The following is a 25,129-nucleotide window of genomic DNA, read 5'->3' on the forward strand; positions in this document are numbered from 1 at the left end:
GCTACCTTATCTAATCACCCACAGACTGACTCTCTTATCTATGCACGCTCTGTTCCCTTATGCCATCTGCCAGTATTTTAATAGACCAGAATCACTTTGTTACATTCACCAGTGTATTTTTATATACTGTGTAGTCTAAAATTACACAGCCTGCTGAATGCCAGGAAGCCTTTAGCATACACAACTTACAAGTCAGTTAGCCAAGGTATATTTACATTTCTGCTCCACTAACCCCAGATGGACTTCCCACCTTGAAGACAATTATTTTCTACTGCAAATTAGGTCATGAAGTTTTGCTTCTATCTTGTAATTGTGATTTAAATAATTACAGTCTGAAATATTCTAGTTTTTCATGCTTTGATTCAATGAGCTTAAAGATACAACCTGTGATAGTATTCACAGGCAGAGAGAGAATGAGGAGGAACAATGAGCACATGCGCATCTCATAAATATACAATGAGATGAAAAAACAGGGCTCCTGACCACTAGGTCTACATCTACCTCATCTTTTCTATGCCTTACAAGAGTACTCTCACTCCCAACAGATGCTGCAATTGAGCTTTTTAAATTTATGTAAATAAATAAGAATGAGAATAAAGATTAGAATTTGGTTAGAATCATGAAAGCCAGCAGAAATATATGCTGCCAGAAGAATAACTTCATAAGCTGAAGAACACCAGCAGTACAGTGCTGGCATTTATAGGTTCTGAGGTATGCTCAGTAACAACATTCAAAGATGGTACTGTGAGCTTTAATTTAACCATTAGGATTTTCTATTAAGGGTACCAGTGAAAATCCTTTTCAGCTGAGCACAAGATAGTTAGAGAATAAAATATTTAAACCACAGAATAATTTTCAGAAGGTGATCTCTTGAAAAAAACAGGAAGGCTACTATATTTTTCACAGGGTTTACTTGGGCAAACTCATAAGCAGACAGGATGGAAATTCAGCAGGCTGAAATGAAAAATAAAAAAGCTTCTGTCAACTTTTCATACACATGCCAAGCCAAACTAAATTATTAAAAAGAGGCTACAGAGAGCAAACTTGCTTCCTTCCAATGACACCAACAAGCCTTCTATCTGAAGTGGAAACAGTTTTGCACACCCGAGGCCACATGCAGTGTTACACATGTGATAATTTTTTTCCATTAATGATACAGAAAGTTTCAAAAGCACTTGAATTTTAACTCTGCACCATGCTGCCTTTATTCAATGCACCTGTTGCAGAACTAGAAACAATATGCTAGGAGCAGACAGAAAATACAGTATCTAGCCTAAAACCAAACATGATGATAGAGAGAATGACAAAGTGGTAATTATTTAAGTTAAAAAATTAAATTCCTTTCTCATATAACACAAAACCCCATTTCTTTTAAGAAAGTATTTTTAAAAACACTTTATTTTAAATAAATTGAAATTTGAGAGACAAGATATATTTACATTGTGAGATTGACTGGGATTAACTCAACACATTAACATTTTACCTAGAAAACTAAGTCTCCGAGGAATTTTGAGGAAAAAAATATTTTCAGCAGGATTCTGTACTAACTGTGTACATATGATGTTTTTAATACTGAGATAAAATAATAATAAGCAGAAAACTTAATAAGCAGAAAAAAATTACATTACCATGGCCTAGAGCACACACTGATAGAGCATTGCATTACAGCATTGCTCTTGTCTACAGTGGGGACATGTTAGTTCAGATAAAATAAGTAACCTACATTCTTTGTCAAAATACTCCTTAATCAAAATCAATTTTTAATTTTCAGGATTTGATTAAGTGAATTAGCTTTCTCAGTTTTCATCTTGGCATGGTTATGTATGCCAATAGCTTCAGAAATGTCCAGGTAAGAAAAATATGTATCATTATCAACAATAAATGCCAGCACACTCTGCAATGAGTTGCTCCCATCAGACAGGGTACTGGCAGGGTTACCAAAAGTGATCAAGTGGAAGGCAAAAGCAGTAATATAGAGACTGCCTCCTTTACATTAGATCTGTCCTATGTATGATTAACACCAGAGGCAGTCCCTGTACAAAACTATTTTAGCTAAAATTTAAAAATTAGATGTACAGACAGGTAAACAATTCTCATAGTTCTAAAGTGGTGATAGAAATATTTACACCTGTGGGGGTGGAAACCAAACAACTCACTAAGAACTTTAGTTGTTACGCAATAACAACTTTTAGTTATAATGCAATAAATTCCAATTCAGACAATTTGCTAAGGGTGGGAAAGAAAACTTATCCCAAAAACAGCATCACTTCAGGATTTCATTGTCACTGGGGAAGAAGGGAGTACATAGCCCAGGAGGTATAATCCCTGTCATTCCCAGTAGAAGCCCTCAGGCTGCTGCAGTGCAGGGGCTCAGCCACAGCCTGAGCTCTGTGTCCCTGGTTTTACCCCTGCACTGTGGACGGGGGCTGCTGCCTCCCCTATTCCAGATTTAGCTTTGGAGTAGCTCCAGTGGGAAGGGGGTAATGTTCCTCTGATGTTCCTCTGAACACTCTGAACACCTCAGAGTGTTGAGGACTCATCACCACCCTCTCTACTCCCTCTTGAGGAGAACTTGAACTGCTGTCCCTAGGACTCAGATGAATACAGTTAAAGTAAATATAACACGATAACTTACATTTTTAAGACTTTTCTTAAAAAAACAACCAACCATACAACAACACACACGAACAAAAAACCCTAAACTGTATTACTAATGATGTTTTTTCCATATTAGATAATGTGGACAACTAGAGGGTCAAAACTTTATGTAGGACTACCAGTAAATTCTTAGGCCATAGTTGTGGAATGTTCCCCCTTCTGCCCATTATAAAATTTGAGTCTACCAAGTACCTGGGCAATTCCTGACTTTGCTGTCACTAGTGCCAGCTGCATTTTGCTCAGGGGTTTTTTTGTTTGTTTTGGTTTTTTCCATGAATTTCAGTTTCTAGGTCCCTTTCTGAGCCTGTAATAACCTCTGCAATAAAAATCAGAATAGGAGGGAACCAGGCTGCTTAACTCAACAGATATGTCTCAGCTGGAATCACACAGACCTGGTTTACAAGAGAAATGACAGAGAAGGGGGAAAAGGGAGAATAACAAGGAAGATAGACTGAAGAACAGACAGATACTTCATTTGTTCTCCACGAGTTCTTTTATCTTATCATTCTCTTGCAAATATTTGCAAGTGCAACAGTTTCATGAAGCTATTTCTACCAAGCCTAAAATAGCCTCTTAAGCATCTTTTTCCTTTAGTAAAATTTAAATTAATGAAGCTCACTTGAACAGCAATAAATTTCTCCATGGTGTGCATCAACAGCCACTTTGATGTTTGAAAGCACTCTGCCTCTGGCTTTTTGCTCCCTACTGTACCTAAAGCATTAACCAATGACCTATTAACACAACTTGCAATGGCTTATTAGTTTATCGAAATGTTTAATTATCCTTGAATTTCAATTTAAAATCATTCACAGACACTAAGTTTACTTTAAAGGAATTAAAATAGCAAAGACAGCATACAATTACTTTTTTTAGCCTCTTTGGTGGAGAAAATTAGTTTGTATATTCAGCATATATACAATCATTTCAATTACTGAGATGCATACTCTTTCTGAGGAATTTCTACATACTGATGGCCAAAAAGAACCTTCACAATGAATATGTCTGTGTAGCTATATACCAAACTCAGGAAGTAGACGTTACTTCCAAAACAAAAAAAAAACAAAAAAACATGGTTAATTTCTCACACAGCACAGTAGAAGAGTAAAATTAACTCTACAGAATGTGTATCAACCCATGTTAAAATCAAAGTAAAGTTCCACCTGACTTGTGACTACCTGAAACTTGTGACTCACTGTGCTGAGAATCAAACTACTGTGGACAGTAATCAAGGCTATTTATTATTCAGGGATAACCTAAACTGTACACCTGACTGTTGCTGCCTCTAAATTTTCATCCAAAGGAAAAACCTATCAGGTAGTCTAAAATGTGTGTTGCCAGGGCAGAGGTCAGTGAGCAGCAAACAAAGTTGGTACTGGTGAGTTCTTGAGTCTCAGCTGTTCATACATTGAAGAACAGTTGCAGAAGTACATTGCAGAAGCTGGATCTCCCAGCAAATAAAGTCCTGCATAGCAAACATCCCTGATCCAACCTTGCAGTGGAAATGAAAGGGACACAGACTACAACACCTGAGGCACTTTGCACTACACGGTAAGGATACCAGACTGAATGGTACCAGCTTGAATAGTCTGATCATTCAGCATGGAAGACAAGACCTGAAACTGAGCAGCTTCTCTACCTGCAAAGTCCATGCTCAAAGCTAACAGAGATAATACGTCTACTGTTGAATAAGAACTGATCTCATCATGACTTTGCAAACCCACAATGGGAGGCCAGGCATACAAATAAGGAAGACAATTCACACAAATCGGGTAATTTTGATGAGAGATGCTCCTGCACATTCAGACCAAGAGCTTGCCAGAGATGCATCAATATTTGCACGAATGCTTGTTCCAGGGAAAATATGGCACTTTAGTAATTTGGGCCCACAATACACTCTGGATCTGTTCAGAGGTTCTAAGAGGAGCCAAAAGTAGAGGACTGCCAAGAGTACTGTGAAGTGTACAGAAATGAAGTTGGGACCAGGCTAAAAATTCAATTCAAAATGCCTAAAAATGGCTCATCAGATATCATGCTTTGTACTTGTGATAGCTTAGATATTCCTGAAAAGGCAAAACTGAGTCTCACTTTAGGGAACAATTATGTTAGATTGAAGAAAAGGGCAATTCTGGGTTGCTCGAATCTAGCCTAACATTTATTCATGTATGTAGAGATTTTATTACCAATCACACAGCAATAAAAATACATGAAAATTCTGTCACACATTTAATTATGGTGACTAATTAACATTTAATCAACATGCTTGAACTTTTTTTTTTTATCACTTCAGAAAATGATACATCTACCATCAGAATTTAATATATTGGAAGGGAGAAGTTGTAGAGGGAAGACACTATCAATGAATTTACTTACTTTCAAACAAATATGTACATAAACTCTCTCAGAAGAGGACCACTGCAGCCAGGTACTAAGGAACAGTGCTGGCTGTCTTCACAAAGTATTTCACATCATGTAGATCCCATATGTTGTGAGAGAGGATTCTGTGAGGGAGGACACCTCTATCCCAACCTCTGGATTAGGATGTCCCGGGTACCCTGCTGTCACATCGCATTGCCCCAATGCAAAATTCCTGTCCACTGTCTTTATGGCCAATTTGTGATAGTTTAATTCAAGTTGTCCCATCTACTAGCACAAGAACATATTCCCAGAGATGTTCTAATGCAGCATCCTCCAGCTTAATGGAGTGTGAAGGGCAAATATCTGATATGCTGACTTTCATCATTAGGAAATCTCCAAGCTAAATAACACAAGAATGTCATAGTAAGCATTACAGAACAAAAATACAAAATAGGCCCAAGGAAAGGAGCACCACCTGGACTATTCTGCGAGCTTGACAACGTCAGGTCCCTCTCTCTTCACAATTAAGAATGTTCCAGGTAAGAGTGATGTCAAAAAACAATCAGTGCTGAGATCATAACAGTGAATTCACACCTTCCTGCTGATGAATGCAAGGATGAATCATCCGCACAAGATTCTGTCCATCAGCAGAAAATCCCTGGGAAAATCCTTCTCATAGGTGACATACACAGTTCCTCTGGTTTTGGATAAGGGGAACAGGCAATAGGATGTGCTGACAGGGTTGGGGTAAGCATGTGCCTCCCAGGCAGGTAAACTGTGCTCCACAGAGCTGATGAGGGAACCTCAAAATGAGAGAGCTGTACACTGCCTGGCAGGAAGCCTCAGTGCAGAACCAGAGACATAATGCTAAAGGATATAACCTGTGCACAGGAGATTTCTTTAAGGAAGAACAAAACCCAAGAAGTTTACACTTAAAAAAGATAAGCCAAAGAAAGATTTGAAGTAGAGAATTAAATTGATATTTTACCTTTTCACCTTTATCTCCTTTCTGGCCTGGCAAACCAGCTACTCCTGGTAATCCTGCTTCTCCCTGATTTTAAAATAAATAAATAAATAAACAAACCACAAGAAGCAGATTCAAAATATGTATTTGGTTTGGTTACCTTGTCTTTATCACAAAAAAATCTTAGAATAAGCCTAAAGCAACACCCAATATAGAGGATAAAAAAAAATAAATTATCATTTACACTAAATGCAATGGCTAAATATAATTCTAATTTTTACCATGAATATTTTTTTAATGTGCATTCAAACAACTAAACCTTACAGACCTCTGCAACTCTAACTTTAAAATAACTAGAGCTAAAATGTGATTGTTTTTTTATTAAGGAATACAGTGTAAGTACCCTAAAACACTAAAACCCAGTAACATATTTTTCAGAACTAAAACAAAGAACTTTTTTTTTTTTTACCACCTATCAGGATTAAACAGCATGATGCACTAAAAAGCAAGAGGAAAACCTCATACTTTATTTGGAAAGCAATGACATCTCTCTCTAGATTCTTGCTGCGTTCCTGGAAGCGTGTATATTTTGCTGGTATGAACACTCACTGGTGAGGAAGTTGTCGGAAGTAACCTCTCCTCATGTGGGCACTAAAATTAAAAGAAGATGTTCTCATTTTTTGTTCCCTTTGGTCCATAGATAAACACCATCCAAACACTATTTTTAAGCTGCTTTCTGTTTTAATAGTCATGTATACCCCACACTACAGACAAGCCACAACAGTTCCCAGAGGAAAAAGTTGTAGTAAAATGGAGTCTAGACACCAGGTATCCTTCTGTATTAAAACCAATGCCAATTAAAACTGTTCTGACTTCAAAATGAGTGCAGACAGAGGGATAAAGTCTCCCAGAATTAGAAGCAGTGAAGCAGAAATTGCATATGGGAAAGGGTATTTCTCAGTCTTATTTGGTTGTCTATCCCCTCTTCTGAAATACAAAATGTTTGAGTGAGGGAAAATTCTCTCGTTTTTTTGGTTTTTTCTTTTTTTCTTTTTTGGTTTTTTTCTTTTTTTCTTTTTTGGTTTTTTGGTTTTTTGGTTTTTTGGTTTTTTGGTTTTTTGGTTTTTTGGTTTTTTGGTTTTTTGGTTTTTTGGTTTTTTGGTTTTTCGGGTTTTTTTTTGTTTTTTTGTTTTTTTGTTTTTTTTTTTGGTTTTTTGTTTTTTTGTTTTTGTTTTTTATGATGAAATAATTCAGGCATACAGTTTGGAAACAATCAAAAAGCCCTGAAGTTAATATTCACCTGCCTATGACTCATAAGGGCTGAGCCAGCCTGAACATATAGTACAGGACAAATCAACAGAATCTGATAAATTTCTGAAATTTCTAACCTTATAAATTTCTAAACCTCTTATATAACAAAGCCTTCTAGAGCCTTCTGTCAAAAAATTTTCCACAAGATGTAAAGTTAGTTTAGACATTTCCATCTAAGGATAAATTCCTTAAGGATAAATTCCTTAAATTACTGAAAACGTAGGCATTATAATTGATAAGGAACTATGAAAAAAATGCATCAGGAAAATGTAGTGCTGGTTTCAATATGAAAGTCATTAACAAGCAGTCCACCATTACATCTTCAACTTAAGACATAAATGAACAGATGGTACTATAGCTATGTAGCTGAATAAATGTTTAAGATGCTATTAATAAAGCTTATTCTTGATATTTTTGAGATCATATATAATTAGGTTTTTGGGTTTTTTTACTTTTTTGCTACTGTGTCATAACTGCTAAATAAATTATTTTTCCATGCACAAAGTGGAATCTAAAGAAACAAATCCATTCATTTCACTTATCCATGAGCTCAGATATTCAAGACAAAGGCTATGTTATCAAGAATATATTTTGAAGTTATTTTGAACAATAAATTGCAATTTAAAATTGAAATTTCCCTTGATAAATTAGATACAGCATCTTCCATTCTTCCACTAAGTTGTCAGTTCCCACAAAGTCGTCAGTTCCCACAAAGTCTTCTGCTCCTCTGTTCTTGGACTGCTTTATCCCTCCATTCCAGGTACCCTTTTCTCCAGTTGCTTTGTGGATGGAATCAATTAGTCTTCCTGAATGCCCTGATTTTTTTTTTTTTTCTTAGCTGATTGCAGGCTGGGTGATGCCCAGCACTGCCTGCTGTCTCAGAGGAAACTGGTCTTACGGACTACTCATAACTGGCAGACCAATATTTTAACATGTTTTTCTGTCTTAGTTTTTTTCATCTCCAAATGGACCTGATTCAACAACAATAACAACCGCAACTTCAAGCATTTATATGACTCATTTCTTTCAGCTTACACTGATTCTGTCTAACAAAACAAAAGGGAAAAGTAAAACCTCTAAATTAAACCAATGTTTTCCCTTATTTTAAACAATATACATGCCTTATAAAGAAAAAAGTATTTTCCAGTTACAAAACACACACTTCTCCTTGTTAGGGCACCATCCTCAATACCTTCCTATTTTTCTTCCTTGCCACTGTCACGCAGACTCTTTCATAGGCTTAGTTTATTATCTGTAATGCTCCACTAGATGCAACTGTTATTGAAATGGCCTCTGTTATTTGAATCATCCTTAGGTGATTGCAGTGATTGGTCTCCTACTCTCCAAGATGTCCTCAGTTGTTAATTCGATATTAATCCATGTAAAGGAATGAATTTAAAAAGCACTAGCAGCACCTAGTGCCTTTTACTGAAGTTCCACTCTGCCATTTTTAGATAGGCATCAAGAAACAAAGAAACCATGACTCCAGATAGATTTATTACTTCCTGAAAATGAATTCTCTAACCCTTCTATTAAATTTTCTTTACAACTCCTTAGGAAAAAACAAAGCAATTTCTTTTGTATTAACATTTGCATTTTAACAAAACTTACCAGGTCTTCAGATATTTCACAACATGTATTTTCTGTTGCAAGTTTTGGATTACAAAAAACTGCTATGCGATGAAGTTCAATCTATCAAGAAATACAACAGAGATGAATATGAGATGTAAAAGCCACATGTATTTTGGCATGGATTTTTTTATCTTGGCATAATAAATTTTCTCTCTGAAGCACTGCATATTTCTGAAATGCTGGAAAAAGAAACAAATTCAAAATGACTGCACAGCTCCTCACTTAAGGAGCAAATTATGCAGTCTATTACTTTGATATAATTTAGATTTAGATTTTAAATTTAAACTATCTTCATATAAGTTACAGGCCTGTGTACTGCTCTTGCTATACCACGTAGGCATTTGATGTCCCTTGACATCCTCTACACATCTTTTCGGGAATGCAATGTTCTCCTGCAGTGAACCAGAGCAAAGTTTTGATAAGCTCTCTTGCATGCCTCTTCTATCACTTTGGACAGATATTAGCCTAGACCTTGCTAAATCACTGCAAGAGCAAAAGTCAAAAATTCTGTACATAAAGCTTCTGTTTGAGATTTTGGGTGGATTGGTGAGATGAACAGTATCTAATTTTAAAAAGCTAGTAGTGCCCTTGCCCTTCCTGCTTCTGTTTCGTATCCTTTTATTCTTTCCTTTGCACTTAATATTGAGGAGAGTTACTGTTTGTAAACTATCTGCTCTACTGCCTTGATCAGCTTTCTGCCTGTGTTTTCCTACAATATCAGGAAAATTAGGAAATCCTGGTTGAAAACTTCCCCTTGAATGTATCCAGCCTGTGCCATGCAACACACACCAAATAAAAAGAATCTACTCCTTCTCCAGTGTGCTGCTTCAAAATGAGAAGATGGCATGAACATTTCAAATCAAGTACATTTCAAATAAAACAGTTGTAGAAAGCACAATTAAGCATGATTTTAGCCCCATGAAGTAAGAGCTCTGAGTCCTCTGAGAGCTCTGAGTGTTTAGTGCCTCACAGGACTGACTTCCTGCAATACCAGCTTGCAATTGCAATGTACAATTTTTATCTGGAACTGTGCAGTGTAAATAACATAACTGAAATTTTCAGGTGGTCGCTATAAACTCCATATCAGATGCTTCAAACCTGGTAACTGGATGCCAGCATATTTAAAACAACCTGACATTTCCTGGAGCTTTCAAATTACTTGCTGTGAGCCTTCTGCATGAGGAAACAGGAGAGCATCTCTGGGACCAAATACAGCCCAGAATATTATGGGGTTGCCTTGCATAAGTCTTGCACCAAAGGTTGCAGTAAACACACCTCCAGCCACTTCCTAATCCCTCCCATTCAGAGGAGGCAGCAACAACAGTGAACAATGTGTTCCTACTTCAGCTATGCAAAAATAACTTGGAATATGATACAATCTTGATACAGAAGTAATCCTGAATTTTTGTGTGTGTCTCCCCTTTGTCAGAGAGAGAGAAAATGTAACAGATGGCTGATGGAAACATAAATTTATCTTACAGAAATTGAAAGAAAAACATTGCTTTTGGAAGCTATATTTGTAAGATACTTACAGTAACTATGTGGCTCTTAGTCCAAAGCATATACAGAAAAACACAATCCTGGAACCAGGACTGAGTTTTCGTAGTTAACTTTGGTAATAGAAGGCTTCCCTTAGTAGATGCCACCACACTGAATACTGTTTAGTGAAAAACATTTAAGAACTTCAAATTAAGAAAACACACTCAAAATTAATAACCAGCTTGGAACCTTTTATCTATGTAGTTTGTTAGGATGGTGTTAGCAGAAGCATGGCTAAAATATGATTACAAGTTATCTGGTTTTCCTCTCATACTACTCACATCTACAGGCTTATCATCTGCAGCACGAGAAGCAATCAGAGTCCTTCCCTGCAAGTCAATGGTGAATTTTTCATCAGTCTGTTTTCTCTCAATCAAATTACAATCCAAATAGAGGGAAATGATCCCCGACTGCACGCTAATACCAAGCTTATGCCACTGCCGATCAAACAATGGATAAATTTCTCGACTCTTAAAAGTGTAGTGCAGTATATTTCCCTGAGCAGATTTGGTCATATACTCCACAACCTTTTTTGTACCATCCAGAAGGACAGAGATCTGAAAGCAAAATAAAATAAGTGATTATTTAGAAGTATAAGAATATGTAAGCCATATAGAACAAAATACTTTGACTACTCAAACTGGGAAAGCATTATGTTATTCTTCTATGTAACTTTGTAAATACATATCAGCAATAAGTCATACCCTTATCCTAGTTTGCAGTCTTAACTCAATACATTTTGTGAAATTTCTGTCATTCTTAAAATAAATCATTAATTATTTCTGAGTAGTCTGTCTATTCTATATAAACTGTAGGTAAATCCAGTGGTGAAACATCTGATAAGTTATATTGCCAATATTATATGGAAAAAAAAGAAACTTAACGGGAAAAAAAAAATAAATCAAAGATGACTCTAACCTCAGGTGTGTCATACTGATTTAAAACTTGCCATATATACCAACGCTCTTTCTTGGTATTTCGTCGTACACGGAACGTAGCAACTAGAGAGTATTCTTCAGGAAGCCCATTTGGAAATACTTGCCTGCAGTAGGAGGGAGGGAAAAAAAGATCTCTTGTTACTTCTACACACACAAACACTGCTTAAAAGGACTGAACAAAAATAATGCCTCGTGAAAACAAGGAGCGAAATACCCCCTCACACTGAATCAAATTCTCAGTGTTCAGAAGTGCCTCTTCTCAAAAGTATATTCAGCCTCTTTAGAAGAACAAATGAAGATTTTGCTAATGAATTTTTTTGTTCTAACTTTTTTTTTTAAAAAATCTGTGAATACTGTAAACGCGATAGTTAAATGTAGAAAGCAACACATGAACATACTTTAAAACCTTCTTTTACCAGTGTATTGCTTGGAATACTGGAAAATTTCCCAGAGGATTTGTGGAATAATCTCCATCTTTGGAGACTTCCAAAACACAGCTGAACAGGGCTCATAATAACCTAATCAAACTTTCAAGTTAGTCCTTTTGAGTAGGGAGTTTGATCCAATTACCTCCATGGGCAATAACTCAGACACCTTGAGTATCAGAATGGCTGGATTTTAGCAGGCTTGAACAGAAATAATGAATGAATTTCTGAATTAATTACTTGCTGGTTTAATTTGATATTCCTCTCTTAACTCAGATATGTTGACACATCTTAAAAAAAAAAAAGTCCTAAATGCCATCAAAATCACAGCATGCAGCACAACACCACTTCTATTTAAAAAGTTTGTATTTCAGAAAAAAGTCTGTAACTCAACTCTACAGACTTTGATAATCATTAAAGTCATACTAATTCTGTACTACAAAATTAGGATGGTGCAATCGACTTTTTTTGTTTTGAAGTTTCTTGCATTTCAAATTATTTCTTTTCTAAGACAGATGTGACACAAATGAAAATCACAAATGCAAACACTACACAAGTGGCTAAATTGCTAACGTTGTTACTCAATAAAATCTCAGAATTGCCCAACTACACAAATTCAAGAGGCTTCTCTGGATCAGAGCAGTGGAAACCTGTGGGCCCTAAATAGCATAAAAATTTCCTCATTTTTCCTTCCCACATTCATATGAAGTAAATTGTTTTATTCTAAAAAAAGTACAAGTGGGATCATAATTACACAGTAATGTGCTACGAAGACTTTATTTTAAAACAACACAAACGAAACTAAAACCAAAACAAAGGGAAAAAACCAAAAGAGGAAAGAACCACCTAATGACAATAATCCCAAAACCCTCCTGGAAATCAGTGCACTTCAGGTAATTTAGAATCATGAAAAATACCATCTGTGGAAGTCTGCACTAAATCCTGCCAAACAGCTTCTTTTTGGACTATCCTGTTTAAGTCCCTTATGTGGGAATCGCTCTCTTTTGGCTTATTTGCCACAGCTGATTCCTATTTTATCCCAGGACCAAATTGGCTACTGTCCCATATTTTTAGTACACCCATTTACTCTATTGTTCAGCTTTTATTTTCACATCAAAAAGCAAAGCAAAAGTGAATAGGTTTTGCAGGACTTTGCTGTAGGTTTCATACTACTCTATATTTTAATTATAGCACAAATAATATGCATATGATTTATAAAGAAATTAACCTCATTAGACATCAGTAACACATGAGTGAGTCTCTGCAGAACTGTAAACTATCTGGACATAGCTCTATGATTTACAGCACCAAGGGCAAGCTAAGGAGATGGCATCTCAAGTTTACAGCTGTAACCAAGACAGGGTATCTGGCTGTGGGAGAATCTCACCAGCTCACCAAAACAAATTAACTTTCACAGATAAATTCCACATGGGAAGACACAGGGAATTTTACATTAATGGGCAAAGCGTTGGCAACTGTGGAAGGAAAATTATCAGAAATCTTCATCAAATGAAAGGTAGGGATACCTTTCATTTGTAATGAATGCTACACAGGGCCTACAGGTTTTCACTACTCTGATCCATAGAAGCCTTCTAAAATTTTAAATGTGTTTTTTAGAATTTTGTCCAAAAAAATTTGGTTGTGTGTGAATGCACATTATCTTCCTTGACAGTTCATCAAACCATCTAGGAAACAGATCAAGAGTTAAGGGGTGGGCCAGAATCACAAAAAAGGCAAGAGTTCATTCTAGCTTCTCTTACCTTTGAAATGACAGAGAAAACTGTATTGGGAGACACTAGAGAAGCAGGTAAGTGCAAATTAATTCCAAAGGGCATTACCACCATTTCAGTGAAGTTAATTAAACCTGTAAAATCTAACTAGAATTGGACCAAGGATGATTCAGTTAGAGTCACAAAATAATTTATGTAGGAAGATACCTCTGGAGGCCCATGAAACTAACCCCCTGCTCAGAGCAGTTCCAACCTGAAAATTATATCAGCCCTGTCTAGCTGAGTTCTTCAAAAGTTAATATTATTCCATAATTCTCTGGGAAGCTTGCTCTGGGATCTGGCCAACAAGCACCAAAAATTTGGTCTACAACTTCCATATAGCAAAGACATAAATTAGCAGAAGCAATATCTTTATTCTGGGAAGACTTCTTGTGTAACTATATGAACATTCCTTTGTGACCTACAAGTCATTTACAGATGTTCTAAAATACAAACTTAATACTCAACCCTTCAAGCCAGCTGGTGAATGCTCAAAGAAAAAAATGAAAGGATACAATACTCAGAAAACTGGCATACTATCTATTCCTAAACACAATTTCATCTTACTTTCAGTCTTACTCCCTGGGTGGCTTCAAGTGAACGTAATAGAATAAAGAACATGCATCTAGCATCACAATGACTTAAGTACAGACAATGAGCAATATAGTAAAATTTAAGTATTACTACCATGGTGCCTTCTATTCTGTAAAGATCAGTTAAAAACCCCTCAGAAAATGTCAATGTATGTGTTTTAGCAATAATACATAGTGGCATTTGATGAAGGAGTATGGGGAAATGGAAGAGATATGTGAACATAAAACCTCATATTTTTAAGAACAATGAACTTGAAATTCAGATATTTTTTGAATATTTAATAAATTGTTTTTCCTGATTGCAACGACCAACATTTCAAAACTAATGACAGTAGAGAAGCAGCATTAAACAGCCATGAAAAATAAAAAAGTAAATTGATCCACATGTCCACAGCTCAACAAGTACTTCCTCACATAGTATCTACCCTTTCTATCCAGCACAGGGAAAAAGCAATAGTAAAAGGACAGAGAGTAAGGATGAAGGAAACATGTACCAAGGCTCACTTCAAAGTCTACAGATGTAAATGACAACTACAGAGAACATAAATTTTGGGTAGTGCATCACAGTCTGCAAAAGCAATAAAAGAGATGACAGTTCTTAAGAAAGCCCAAACAGTAGAGAAACATGGGTAGCAATTACTAACTGTGCAAATTCATGTCTAAAGACAAAAAGAATGAACTTTCAAGTTAAAACAGACAAACAAATGAGGGCATCCTTGGCATCTGATCTCTCAACCAAGGGATGCTTATGGTTTTTTTCAGACAAAAGTGTCTGAACCAAAATACACAGTCAGACTTGGGAGAAAAAAACAAGAAGCTGAGATTGCCCTCTCCTGAAGGGGGCCAACAGGAAAGCTGGAGAGAGCCAGAAAGAGCATGTAATAATGAGAGGTAATAATTTTAAGTTGAAAGAGGACTGAATGAAAATTAGGTATTAGCAAGAAATTCTTTACTGGTAGGGTTGTGAGACACTGGAACAGGTTTCCCAGAGAAGCTGTGGATGCCCCCTCCATGGAAGTGTTCAAAGCCAGGTTGGATGGGGCTTTGAGCAACCTGGTCAAGCGGAAGGTGTCCCTATCCATGGCAGGGTGATTCAAACTAGATGATCTTTAAGGTCCCTTTCAATTAAAAACATTTTGATTCAATGAAATTCTTTTGAGTCTATTAAAAACATTAATTCCATGAAATATCTTCAACAGTGAGATATCAAATTGCCCCATTCCTGTTGATCTTCCTCAGTGAGGATAATTCAAACCTAACATCCTTCCTGGATGACTGCTCTAAATTTTAAGGTCCAACACTGAAAGTGTAGAGCAGTAGAGAAATTCTACACCGAAAGCATAGAAGTGCACTGAAGTGCAGTTTATGACTGCTGCAATTCGTGTTGAATTCAATGCTGTCCAAGCTTATTATGTGTGATTTAAATACAGTCAATGGCTCAGGCTCTTCTACACACAGCTTTGAGTCACAATGAAACTTGAGTGGGAGTCACATGTCTGGCTGCTTAAGCCATGATGCTTCTGAGCTTCCCTGGAATTTATATCCAGACGCCAGGGGAAATCTGTTGATCAAAATGATTCATTTAGGTGCCACCAGGGGTTAGGTGTTGCTTGAGAGTAGGCAATTTAAATCATTCTCTGAACCTCTGACTGAATTGTATTTTAGGTGGAATTTAGATAGTTTGATTTTCTCCTTCTGTCCATATTGTCAGTGGTATATAATAAAAAACGAAAGTTGATGAATGGAGCACTGTGTTCTCAAAGCAAAGCACACCCTTAGTGGAAACTTCTGAAAACAATAGCAGGAACTGAAGCACATGAACTAAATTCACAATATTGAATCTACACCACCCTAGCCTTCTGGAATGGAAGGTGTGTTGTAAATTACAGAGGACCCAGCTGGCAGATTGGGAAGACCAAAGATAACATGGAGGAAAACCCCCAATACAAGGTGTTAGATCATACATAAATATGTTAAAAGTTCAGGCATTCATTTACCTCCAAATGTTCAGAACATTTCTGAAATGCAGATAGTGGCTGGCTTTCCTAGTGCTACCATTCTAAAAGCAGTAATAATGAATGAATTAACTCTGTATTCACTGTGCTATAAACAGTTTTAGTTCTATCTTTGTAAACCAGCATTAAATTACCCATATCAAATTTAGTAAGGCAATCCTTTATTTACCTTTTGTTTTTATTTTTTTAAAAAGCACTAATGGAAAAGCACCATCTATTTTTAAATCTCATGAACTCTTAATTGTTCCATATCGAGTGAGAATACACTACAGTATATGATAAACTTCCGTATTTACAAGTATCAATGAAGCCTTCAGCTTGCTGAATATCTTCCAAGAAGAGAAAGATGAGCCAACTTACATTTCCTGAGGGTGAAGTGAGAGATGCTTCGAGTTTATAGCAAGACATATCTTTTCCAGCTGACATATACCATTACCTGGTATATGTCACTTGTAACATGACAATGTTACAATAATTTGGTCACCAGAGCTCAAGAAGTTGGCTTAAACAACTTTCTTATGGTGGGTAATGATTTATTCCTCAAATCTTAACATTTTCATGTTTGCTAAGGGATTTAAACTGAGATCCATTCTGTATAAAAAAGTAAAGTTCAGGTGACCAAACAGTAAAAAAAATTCTCCACATTATTCTCTCAGTATTTCTACAATAAAGTACTGTATTTTTGGTTCTCATTTTTTGCCTAACTTGACTGGTACAATGGGAGAAGAGAAAATAATTAGAATAATTTTACAATCTCTGCCTAGAAAGCGTATTTTAAATTATTTTCAAGTAAAAGTTAGGAACAGCTGTTTGTTACTCAGAATAAGAAATAATTTCCTTCCCATCCATCTTCCTCAAATCACATTAAGATGCAATATACAGTTTCACGTTACATTAGGCCTCAAGTTGTTTTCATATGACACATTATATGATGCAACTCAAGGGAAACTATTCAGACAGCATAAGAGTTATTAATTACTTAGGGAGAGCTCAACCCACTCAGAAAATGCACCACTGAAAGCAAAGCTGCAAATTATTTTAACATTGACAAAAGGGATTTACCTAATATATGATAGATTCCAGCATGCTTCTGCTTTCATTTACTGAGCAGGTAAAGATTAACTGTCACTTTTAACATAAAGATGGTCTAGAAATTTTTCTTAGGGTGAAAGCAAAGTTATGGCTAACAAAATTTTAAAGGGTATTTAAAAAATTATTGGTTTGAAAGAGGAATAGAAATACTAAAATTGTTATGCCTGCACATAGTACTTTTGCACTAGGGTTTCCAGCAGTATTCTGTATCTCTATTTCCAGAAAGTATTGGTGAACTCCTGGGCCTGATGGAATCAAAGGCCAGTCTTCCACTGATATTAAAGAGGTCAGGGTGAGAAAGTTTGCGTTCAAAGTTTGGCCAATTTCTGTGCATTTTAACTTTTCTGAAAATATTTGTCAGCAGCAATGAGAACAAAAGACTTAAAAGCAGTAACATACAATAACAGGCATTGGAAATGCAGCAGTATTTCTTCCAATTTTTCTAAGCAGAAGTCTGCAGCCTGGTAAAGTTCAGATCAAACTCAAGTCAACGTTTAAACTTTTGGAGTCTTATCTTGTGGAATGCAACTTTAAGCACTTCAATTCAAATATTTCTTTTATGAACCAAATAGGTCTCAGAGTAATTAGTGAACTTTGCTTGTACCTCAAAAATAAAAATAACCCTATCAAAGACAATATAAAGCAACTGATTGTATCCAGACAACGTGTATACTTCAGTAAGGTGCCACTTATGTAAAAGTAAGTAAAGGAAATTTACAGGGTACTAGAAAGATTTCACAGTATGCAAGCACTGAGATGTTTCTCCAGACACTTCTGAGCTCAATGCCTAGTGCATGGTTACCTGTGACTCAGAGAGTGAAGTCAGTCTGTATGATTCATTCCTGTCTTACACTAAATGCAGGTCTTGCATTCAAACTATTTTCTTTCCTTAGCAGATGCATTTAAACATGTCTCAGAGCTGGGGAACAGAGATGAGAAAAATGTGGAACTCTAGTTCTGTCACAAAGGGGAAAAACATCCCCTCTACATCTGCTTTCTCCTGATAATGCAGTTGCACAACACTTTCTGGTGTCCCTTAGCCTCATGTTGCTCAAACCAGGTTGGTCTTCAATGTGTTGACATCACTTACTGACTGAGAAACATGCAAAGACTTTCTAACAGTGCAGGCACAATGTCACCATGTGAGTACATCATTCTTCTAGTTTGCTCCCAGAAATGGAACAAAGACAATGGGTCTAATTATGAGTACTCTGCTATTTGGCAGTCTCTGAAGTAAATGAGATATTAAATTCTTATGCTAAATATAACTATCTACAGTGGAATGGAGTTATTCAGCTGATCAAGAAAACCCTCTGAAGTTGTTAAAGTACAAAATATTAATTACTGTAACCTCTGAAAGTCAACTAGCAGCAAAAATTGCTCTGCATGCATTTTTACAGGATTCCTAAACTGGAGCAAGATCTCTGGTACAGTGTTAATTATTTGTAGAACTTGGTGGTTGCTGTTGCCTAGAAAAGCAAAGAAAAAGCAGATTACAATAGAGGATTTGTCTATTGGAGACCATGATCATTCAGTCCAAAGACAGACAATGCACTTCAAACTTTGGAAAGAAGGGAGGAAATAAAGGTTTTTTTCTTGTCTTTACAGCCATATAAACTTCTCTATAGAATGAAGACATCTAAGCATCTCTCCCTCTCCTTGGAGGTTTTCACAGTCCATTTGCCAGCACTGAATGGACATTTGTACAGGTAGAGACACTGATTCCAAAAACAGAAAAGTCTTTTTAGTTTGGTTACACACAAGTTCTAGTCAGCTCCAGGAGAGCTGCATGCTGAGAGACTCACACCCTCGTACTTCTCACGCTGGTCCTGTAGGAGCTACCTCGTGTATTTCTGTGTGACATTGTGCTACTCAACCTAAATGTTTTGTTTCCTTAGAACTTTCAATTTCTTCCTGTTTAGTCTCCCCTCACCCCATCCCAAAGTTTTGGTAGCTTTTGACAATGAATCAATGGAACAAGTGCTAGCAAAGTGAACTCTTGATTACACTTGGAAAGGGCTCCTCCCTTCCTTCCTGGGTTCATTCTGCCAGGTCCTAGAGAACCTTGGCCAATGGTAAAAGGCAAACCAGCATTCCTCTTATGAAAATGCTGATTGCCCCCAGTGAACATAATAGCTTGGCTGGCAATGGAAAGGGAGAGCTAGAGGAGCTGCTCTATGGAGTGCAGCTGAACCAAACTCAGGGAAGTTTTTTCCTAACTTCTTCAAATAATTTCCTGGACAGCAAGCCTCCTCAGCTTCAGCATGCAGGACTGCCCATAAATAAATTAATTCTAGGCTAAAGTCACAAGCAGGCCATGCTAAGAAGTGCTTGGGGAAAAAGGCACAGCAATACCAAAGGTACTATACAACAGTGTCATACAGGACTATACAATAGTCCTGTATACAACTATGCAGGAAAAAGGCCAACAACACTGCTACAGACGGATATATGTACCCTTCTTGGATCCAGCTGATCTCCTAAAAAAAAGAATGTATAAATGGTGAAGATTAAGTTACCAACAGAAGAGATTGGTGTAGGAAAGAAGGTTAATGACACCAGATACCAGGGTCTGACCTTAAATAAGTAGCTCAGTCAGCTGCAAGAGTGAAGCTACCAAGAGAGAACATGCTTTTGCTTTCACACCCCCTACACACAGCATGACTAGTATATGAATATTTAAGCCTGGTGTGCTGCTTAGAATTTGAAGTATAATTAGATAAAGAATGTGCTCTTTTACAGTTTGTAAAACCTGCTAATATCCATAGGTTCTAACTGAATGAATATGAAAAATAAAGTATTAAAAAAAAATTTATTTGCATCATATAGACTTGATAGCATTTTCACAAACTGGAAATTAATACTTCTCTGAATTCTCAGGACTTAAAAATGAGTTTTCTAGTTAAAGTCTAGTGAAAAAAAGAGTACACACAAATGAGATTTTTTTGTAAGTTACAGATCAAATGGGGTGAAAATATATCAAGCTCAAAAATATCAATGCTGCATTTCTATCTGCTGAGTCATAACTATGTTTAACATGATGGACCAAGGACCTGTGACTTGCTAACCCTGTTACTACCAGATCCAACTGGGAAATGGCCAGGTATTCTGTTCCAAGAGCTAGGAGAGAGGGAAGGAAAAAAAAAAAACAGCTTGTAAAGATAGACAAGCGTCTTGAATTAGGTCCAAGAAAGAGGTATTGAAAGGAGGCTTCAAGCAGTGGTTACTTTGGATTACTCAACAAACATTTTACTTAGTTTTTTCCTAAACTTCACGTCAAAACCAGCCAACTTGAAAGAACACTGCATATTACTGGAGTCCTTCTCAGGCTGGAGAAATGGACCAGATGCCTTATATCCAAACAAGGAAGCTTGATATGTTGGGAATTTACAAACTTTTCTCTAAACAGTGAAAGCTCCACAGTACAAAAACTTTGCATTGAAACAGGGCATCAACTGTAACTTAGCTTGAGGTTGAATCATCTATGTAACTACTCTGCAAAGGTAAAAGAACTGGATTGAACAATTATTATTACTTTAATTTTTCAACAGCAATGCTGAGATTGAAATCTTTACTGCTGATGCAGATTCTGACAATGTCATATTACCTGCTACAAAGCTCAGGATAATAGATGAAGTGTGGAAGTACTATGATAGTAAAGAATGTTTTACTAATATCATCAATATTTTGTGTTGTATAAAATGATAATATTTAAGCATACAATAGGATGCAAGAAATATTTTTGAAGTCTTAGGAAATCCTTTATTCTCTCATCATTCTATGACAAAAAAAACCCATTTTGCTGAATTTGCTGTTCCACAATAAATGACTTGTTTGGGAATGAAATTATATACCTAGTATTATGGGAAACTGAATTCGTATGGAAGAAAATGTGTTAACAGTATGGTCTATAATATCACTGAATCACAGAATGGTTAAGGACGAAAGGGACTTATGAAGGTCACCTGGTCCAACTCCCCTTGCTCATGCAGGGCCACCTAGAGCCTGTTAGACAGGAATACACATTTACTTGTGTCTGAGGACAGAATTAGTTGAATTCAACCTGTTTAAAGAAATGATATTTCATTGCAATAACAAAAGCTAGGATGTTGTAAAAAATCTAATCTTAGGCATAATATGACTTTGTATTGCTACTGTTAACTGGTCCTTAAGGAGAGCAATGAAACAAAGCTGTCCTATAACTCTGCAGTCTTCGAAGAACTCTAACCAGCTAATGACTCATGACTTTCCTTTCCATGAAATCATATCAGCTATCTTGAATCACAAAGTGTTTTTTCAGTGCTCCCAACACTTTCACAACAAACCAGTCTTAAGCTTATGTAATTTCCTGGTAGCATAGCATATCTGTCTCCCCATACTAACAGTAAAACAATCATCATTTATCACTTTTTAAATTGAAAGAAAATCCTGAGGAAAGAAAAGCAACCTACAAAAGTAAGAAACCATTTCAAACTCTGTTTCTTTTTGAGTAAACACAGACCTCTGATGGCGGTTCTTGCATCTAACATTCAGTCATCATAGTTTCATTATTGAACTACTACTACATCTTATCTCCTATGTTTGACCCTATTTCTTCTAATGTCTCTGCCCAAATAATTATTCTTCTAAGTTACTGTATTTACCTCATGCTGTTCACAGTTTATATAGGAATGAAACATCCTGTGTTAAACATTGTCAGTTCTCAGTGACTTAACTTCAGAGAATATATTTTTTTAAAAAATAACCTACTGCACTAGAAGACTCCCCTCCCAAAATACCTTGCTTCCAAATTACACCTTGTTCAGCACGGATGATCCTGAGTGCAAGAACTGGATTTGGAAAAGCACCTCTTCCCCCAAGGTCCTGAGAGTTTCTGTTATTGCATGTGCTCCTGGTGAATGCTATTATCTTTTTTTGCTGTGTATCACAGATTAATTTTAACTAGCACTCATCTAGTATCCAAAACTGTACACTTACAGACAGATCCAGTAAGATAAAAAAATTAGGTATGTAGAGTCACAGCACCTTGATGATGGTGTGTTGTTATTTCTCAGGAGTGGTCCCAAGCAAACCTCAACTTCCTCAGCCATAAAATAGCCATTGTTGTTTTATGAGATATGCATTCAACAGTATTTGAGTAATCAACACTGCACACCATAGATTATGAACATACAAATAGCGTAATAAATTTTCAGCACAGTTCACAGAGAAAACTGAGTAAAGAAGAGAAACTGATGTTTATCAAGGACTTCAACATTAACATTGCTACCATTGGTGCAGCCTAATTCCTAAAATGAATGATACGTGCATTTCCAGATAACAAATAAAAGCCTAGTTCTATATTAGAAACTATCAACAAGTTATTCAAGGCCTATATTGTCATGCTCAATCTCAGGTTATTTTTAGGATTAATTTTTTAATCAAATTCTGAGATTCTGCAACAAGTCACATCGACTAAATCTAAAAATAACATGATCTCTTGCACGTGATTCTGTTAATGCAATCATAACTGTGGAACAGAACTTAAGTTTCTCTAGATTACAACCTGAATGATATAAAAGTTATGAAATGAGTTTATAACATCACCAATATTCACTTGACACAAGGCTGCTACCAGTGAACTATGTAAAATGTTTAACTAAAAATCAAGATTATATCCTCCAAGAGAAAAATCCAAGGTATGGACCATACACTGTTCATGCAAAATTAAATAAAAAAATAATCAAATAGTCTTAAATAATTTGGCAATTTATCTGCATAAATAAAAACCAATTTATGCTGTGATGATAAAAATGGCAAAGAGCTAACCACAGAGAAATGTTAGGGGCCAAAAATCTTTGACAACCAACTGAAGATAAATGAAAATCGGTGTAATGAAAAAAGTACCAAGAAGTTTCACTGTGACAGAGCCTATGATCTATTTTTAGATAAAAAATTAAAAACTCAGAGTCGAGGTTGGGGAGGGGAATGATATCTCTATAACATCTTTAAACAACAAAGCTCCAGTGTAGAGATAGATTTATCAGCACAAATAACCTACAGTAAGAGGTGAAGTACCTGACAGCATAATTAACATACACTACATTTCACAAAATGTTAAATCATAAAAGCCAGAAAAAAATCCAAACAAATAAAAAGCTATCATTTATTACAGGTTTTGTTTTTCCATCTGCTGATAAATGAGTTCTGAAACACATGGCACCACCATTTCAGCTGGAGAAATTACATCCATTTTATAAAGACATTTGAGTCCTCTCAGCACAATCAGCAGAACTGATAAATGAACTTTCAGTCTCTAATTTTATACAACATACGGGGATTACAGTCTATCCCCAGCTGCATGCATTATATCCAGTACAGTGAATTTAATTTTGTGTCTATGCATATAGCATTGCTCTATGTTCCCATATTTACTTTGGATTTCTAAGAAACTTCAACTGCATTAATTTTGCAACTGTATATTCTAAGACTACTATGACTTGTGTTTTTATCGAACACGGTCTTGTTACAGACTCAGATCTGCATCCTTCTTGTTGATTTATATTACTATATTGTACTCACTTTTAGGGGACTTGTTTCTTCAAATAATATTGCCAAGAAAAACCAAGACAAAGTTAAAAAGATTTTTAAAAAGTCAGAATGCTTGGCAGGGTAGAAGTAGAAGAGAGAAAAAGACATTAAAAGTCTTGTGAAAGTTCCCAGGTGCCTGACATCACTGAAGGCTCTATTCAGCTAATATACCAGTAAATTGAACAATCTATAGTAGAATCTGTGTCCACTTTTTTGGACAGTCATAGGGAAGCAGACAGGCAAATAGCTTGGTCCACAAAAATTTCGTCTAGCAATTGCAGTCTCTATGACATTGCATATTTTAAGTTTTGCTAATTTATCCAGTAAGAAAACTGAAAAATTGTTTTGGCTTCCATATCAGATATTAAGAAAAAGGAATTCTATACAGATGCATAAAGCAAAAGCAAAATTACCTAGCTACTGCAGAATCTGTTTTAATCAGAACAACGGAAGTGTTTTCCACAAGACAGGTTAAACCATTAAACTGAAGGTGCAATTTCAGTGTTCATCTAACTAACAGATGCTCCAGTAGCTGGTTCTTGCTCCTGCCCTGCTGTGGTTGCTGGAGAACATACAGCTACGTGAATCAGCTGCCAACCTTCCTGACCAGAGACCGATGCTAATGTGGAGGAAGTGAGATGATGCCGAGAGCTGGAGAGAAGGGCTGGGAAAGCACACTCCTAGTTTTATTTTCTTCCAAGTAATAATCTTGGTCAGACAGACTTTTCCTTAAAAACAAAGGCAGCAGGAAAAAGTAACAGTAATCTGAACTGAAATACAAGTTTGTCAAATTAAAGATTTTTATGTAAGGAAAGCAAACTATTTTGTCACTCAGACCTTCTGTGATTTGCTTACTGCTTGCTTTAAGTTTCAATCGTGGACAGTGAGGCACACAGGGGATCCACATTGCTAGTCTTCTACATTTTATTCTTGTAGACCACTGCCCTTCAAGTACACATCTCCCAAAAGCTCCTTCCCTCTATCTGCAAGTACTCTATGGCAAGAACAATATTGCTGGGAAAGAAAGGAAACAGCCTGCTTCATTCAACATTGGCTTATCAGTTCAATTGGTATGATGATGCCAAATGAAGTAGTCTGCTCTCTGGGGAATGCACAAGAGATCAAAGAATCCAGATTTGCTGCAGTCAGTGATGTAATTAATTTTTTTTTCCTGCTCTTTGCTTCCTCACAGTAGGCTTTCAATGCAAGTACTATACATTTTTACATACACTCTTCCCTTCTCCCACCTATCACATAATTTTGTCTTT

At 36.3% G+C, this 25,129-nt stretch overlaps 1 protein-coding gene across 6 annotated transcripts in view; it reads right to left on the reverse strand.

Annotated features, from left to right (window-relative positions):
* The window catches only part of COL19A1 (collagen type XIX alpha 1 chain), a 175,624-nt gene that overhangs the window by 134,848 nt on the left and 15,647 nt on the right, over positions 1-25,129 (reverse strand). For 4 of the 6 annotated variants that reach the window (XM_071741612.1, XM_071741613.1, XM_071741611.1 and 1 more), the window contains exons 5-9: positions 11,378-11,501; positions 10,741-11,016; positions 8,900-8,980; positions 6,503-6,628; positions 6,002-6,064 (exon numbers count right to left, since the gene is read on the reverse strand). In XM_071741612.1, coding sequence (XP_071597713.1) covers positions 6,002-6,064; positions 6,503-6,628; positions 8,900-8,980; positions 10,741-11,016; positions 11,378-11,501 — 670 coding nt within the window. The remainder of the gene's footprint in view (positions 1-6,001; positions 6,065-6,502; positions 6,629-8,899; positions 8,981-10,740; positions 11,017-11,377; positions 11,502-25,129) is intronic. The other 2 variants (XM_071741614.1, XM_071741615.1) reach the window with 2 other exon arrangements.

The sequence above is a fragment of the Heliangelus exortis genome, chromosome 3 (genome assembly GCF_036169615.1).
Source record: "Heliangelus exortis chromosome 3, bHelExo1.hap1, whole genome shotgun sequence".
In the NCBI taxonomy this organism is placed as follows: Eukaryota; Metazoa; Chordata; class Aves; order Apodiformes; family Trochilidae; genus Heliangelus; species Heliangelus exortis.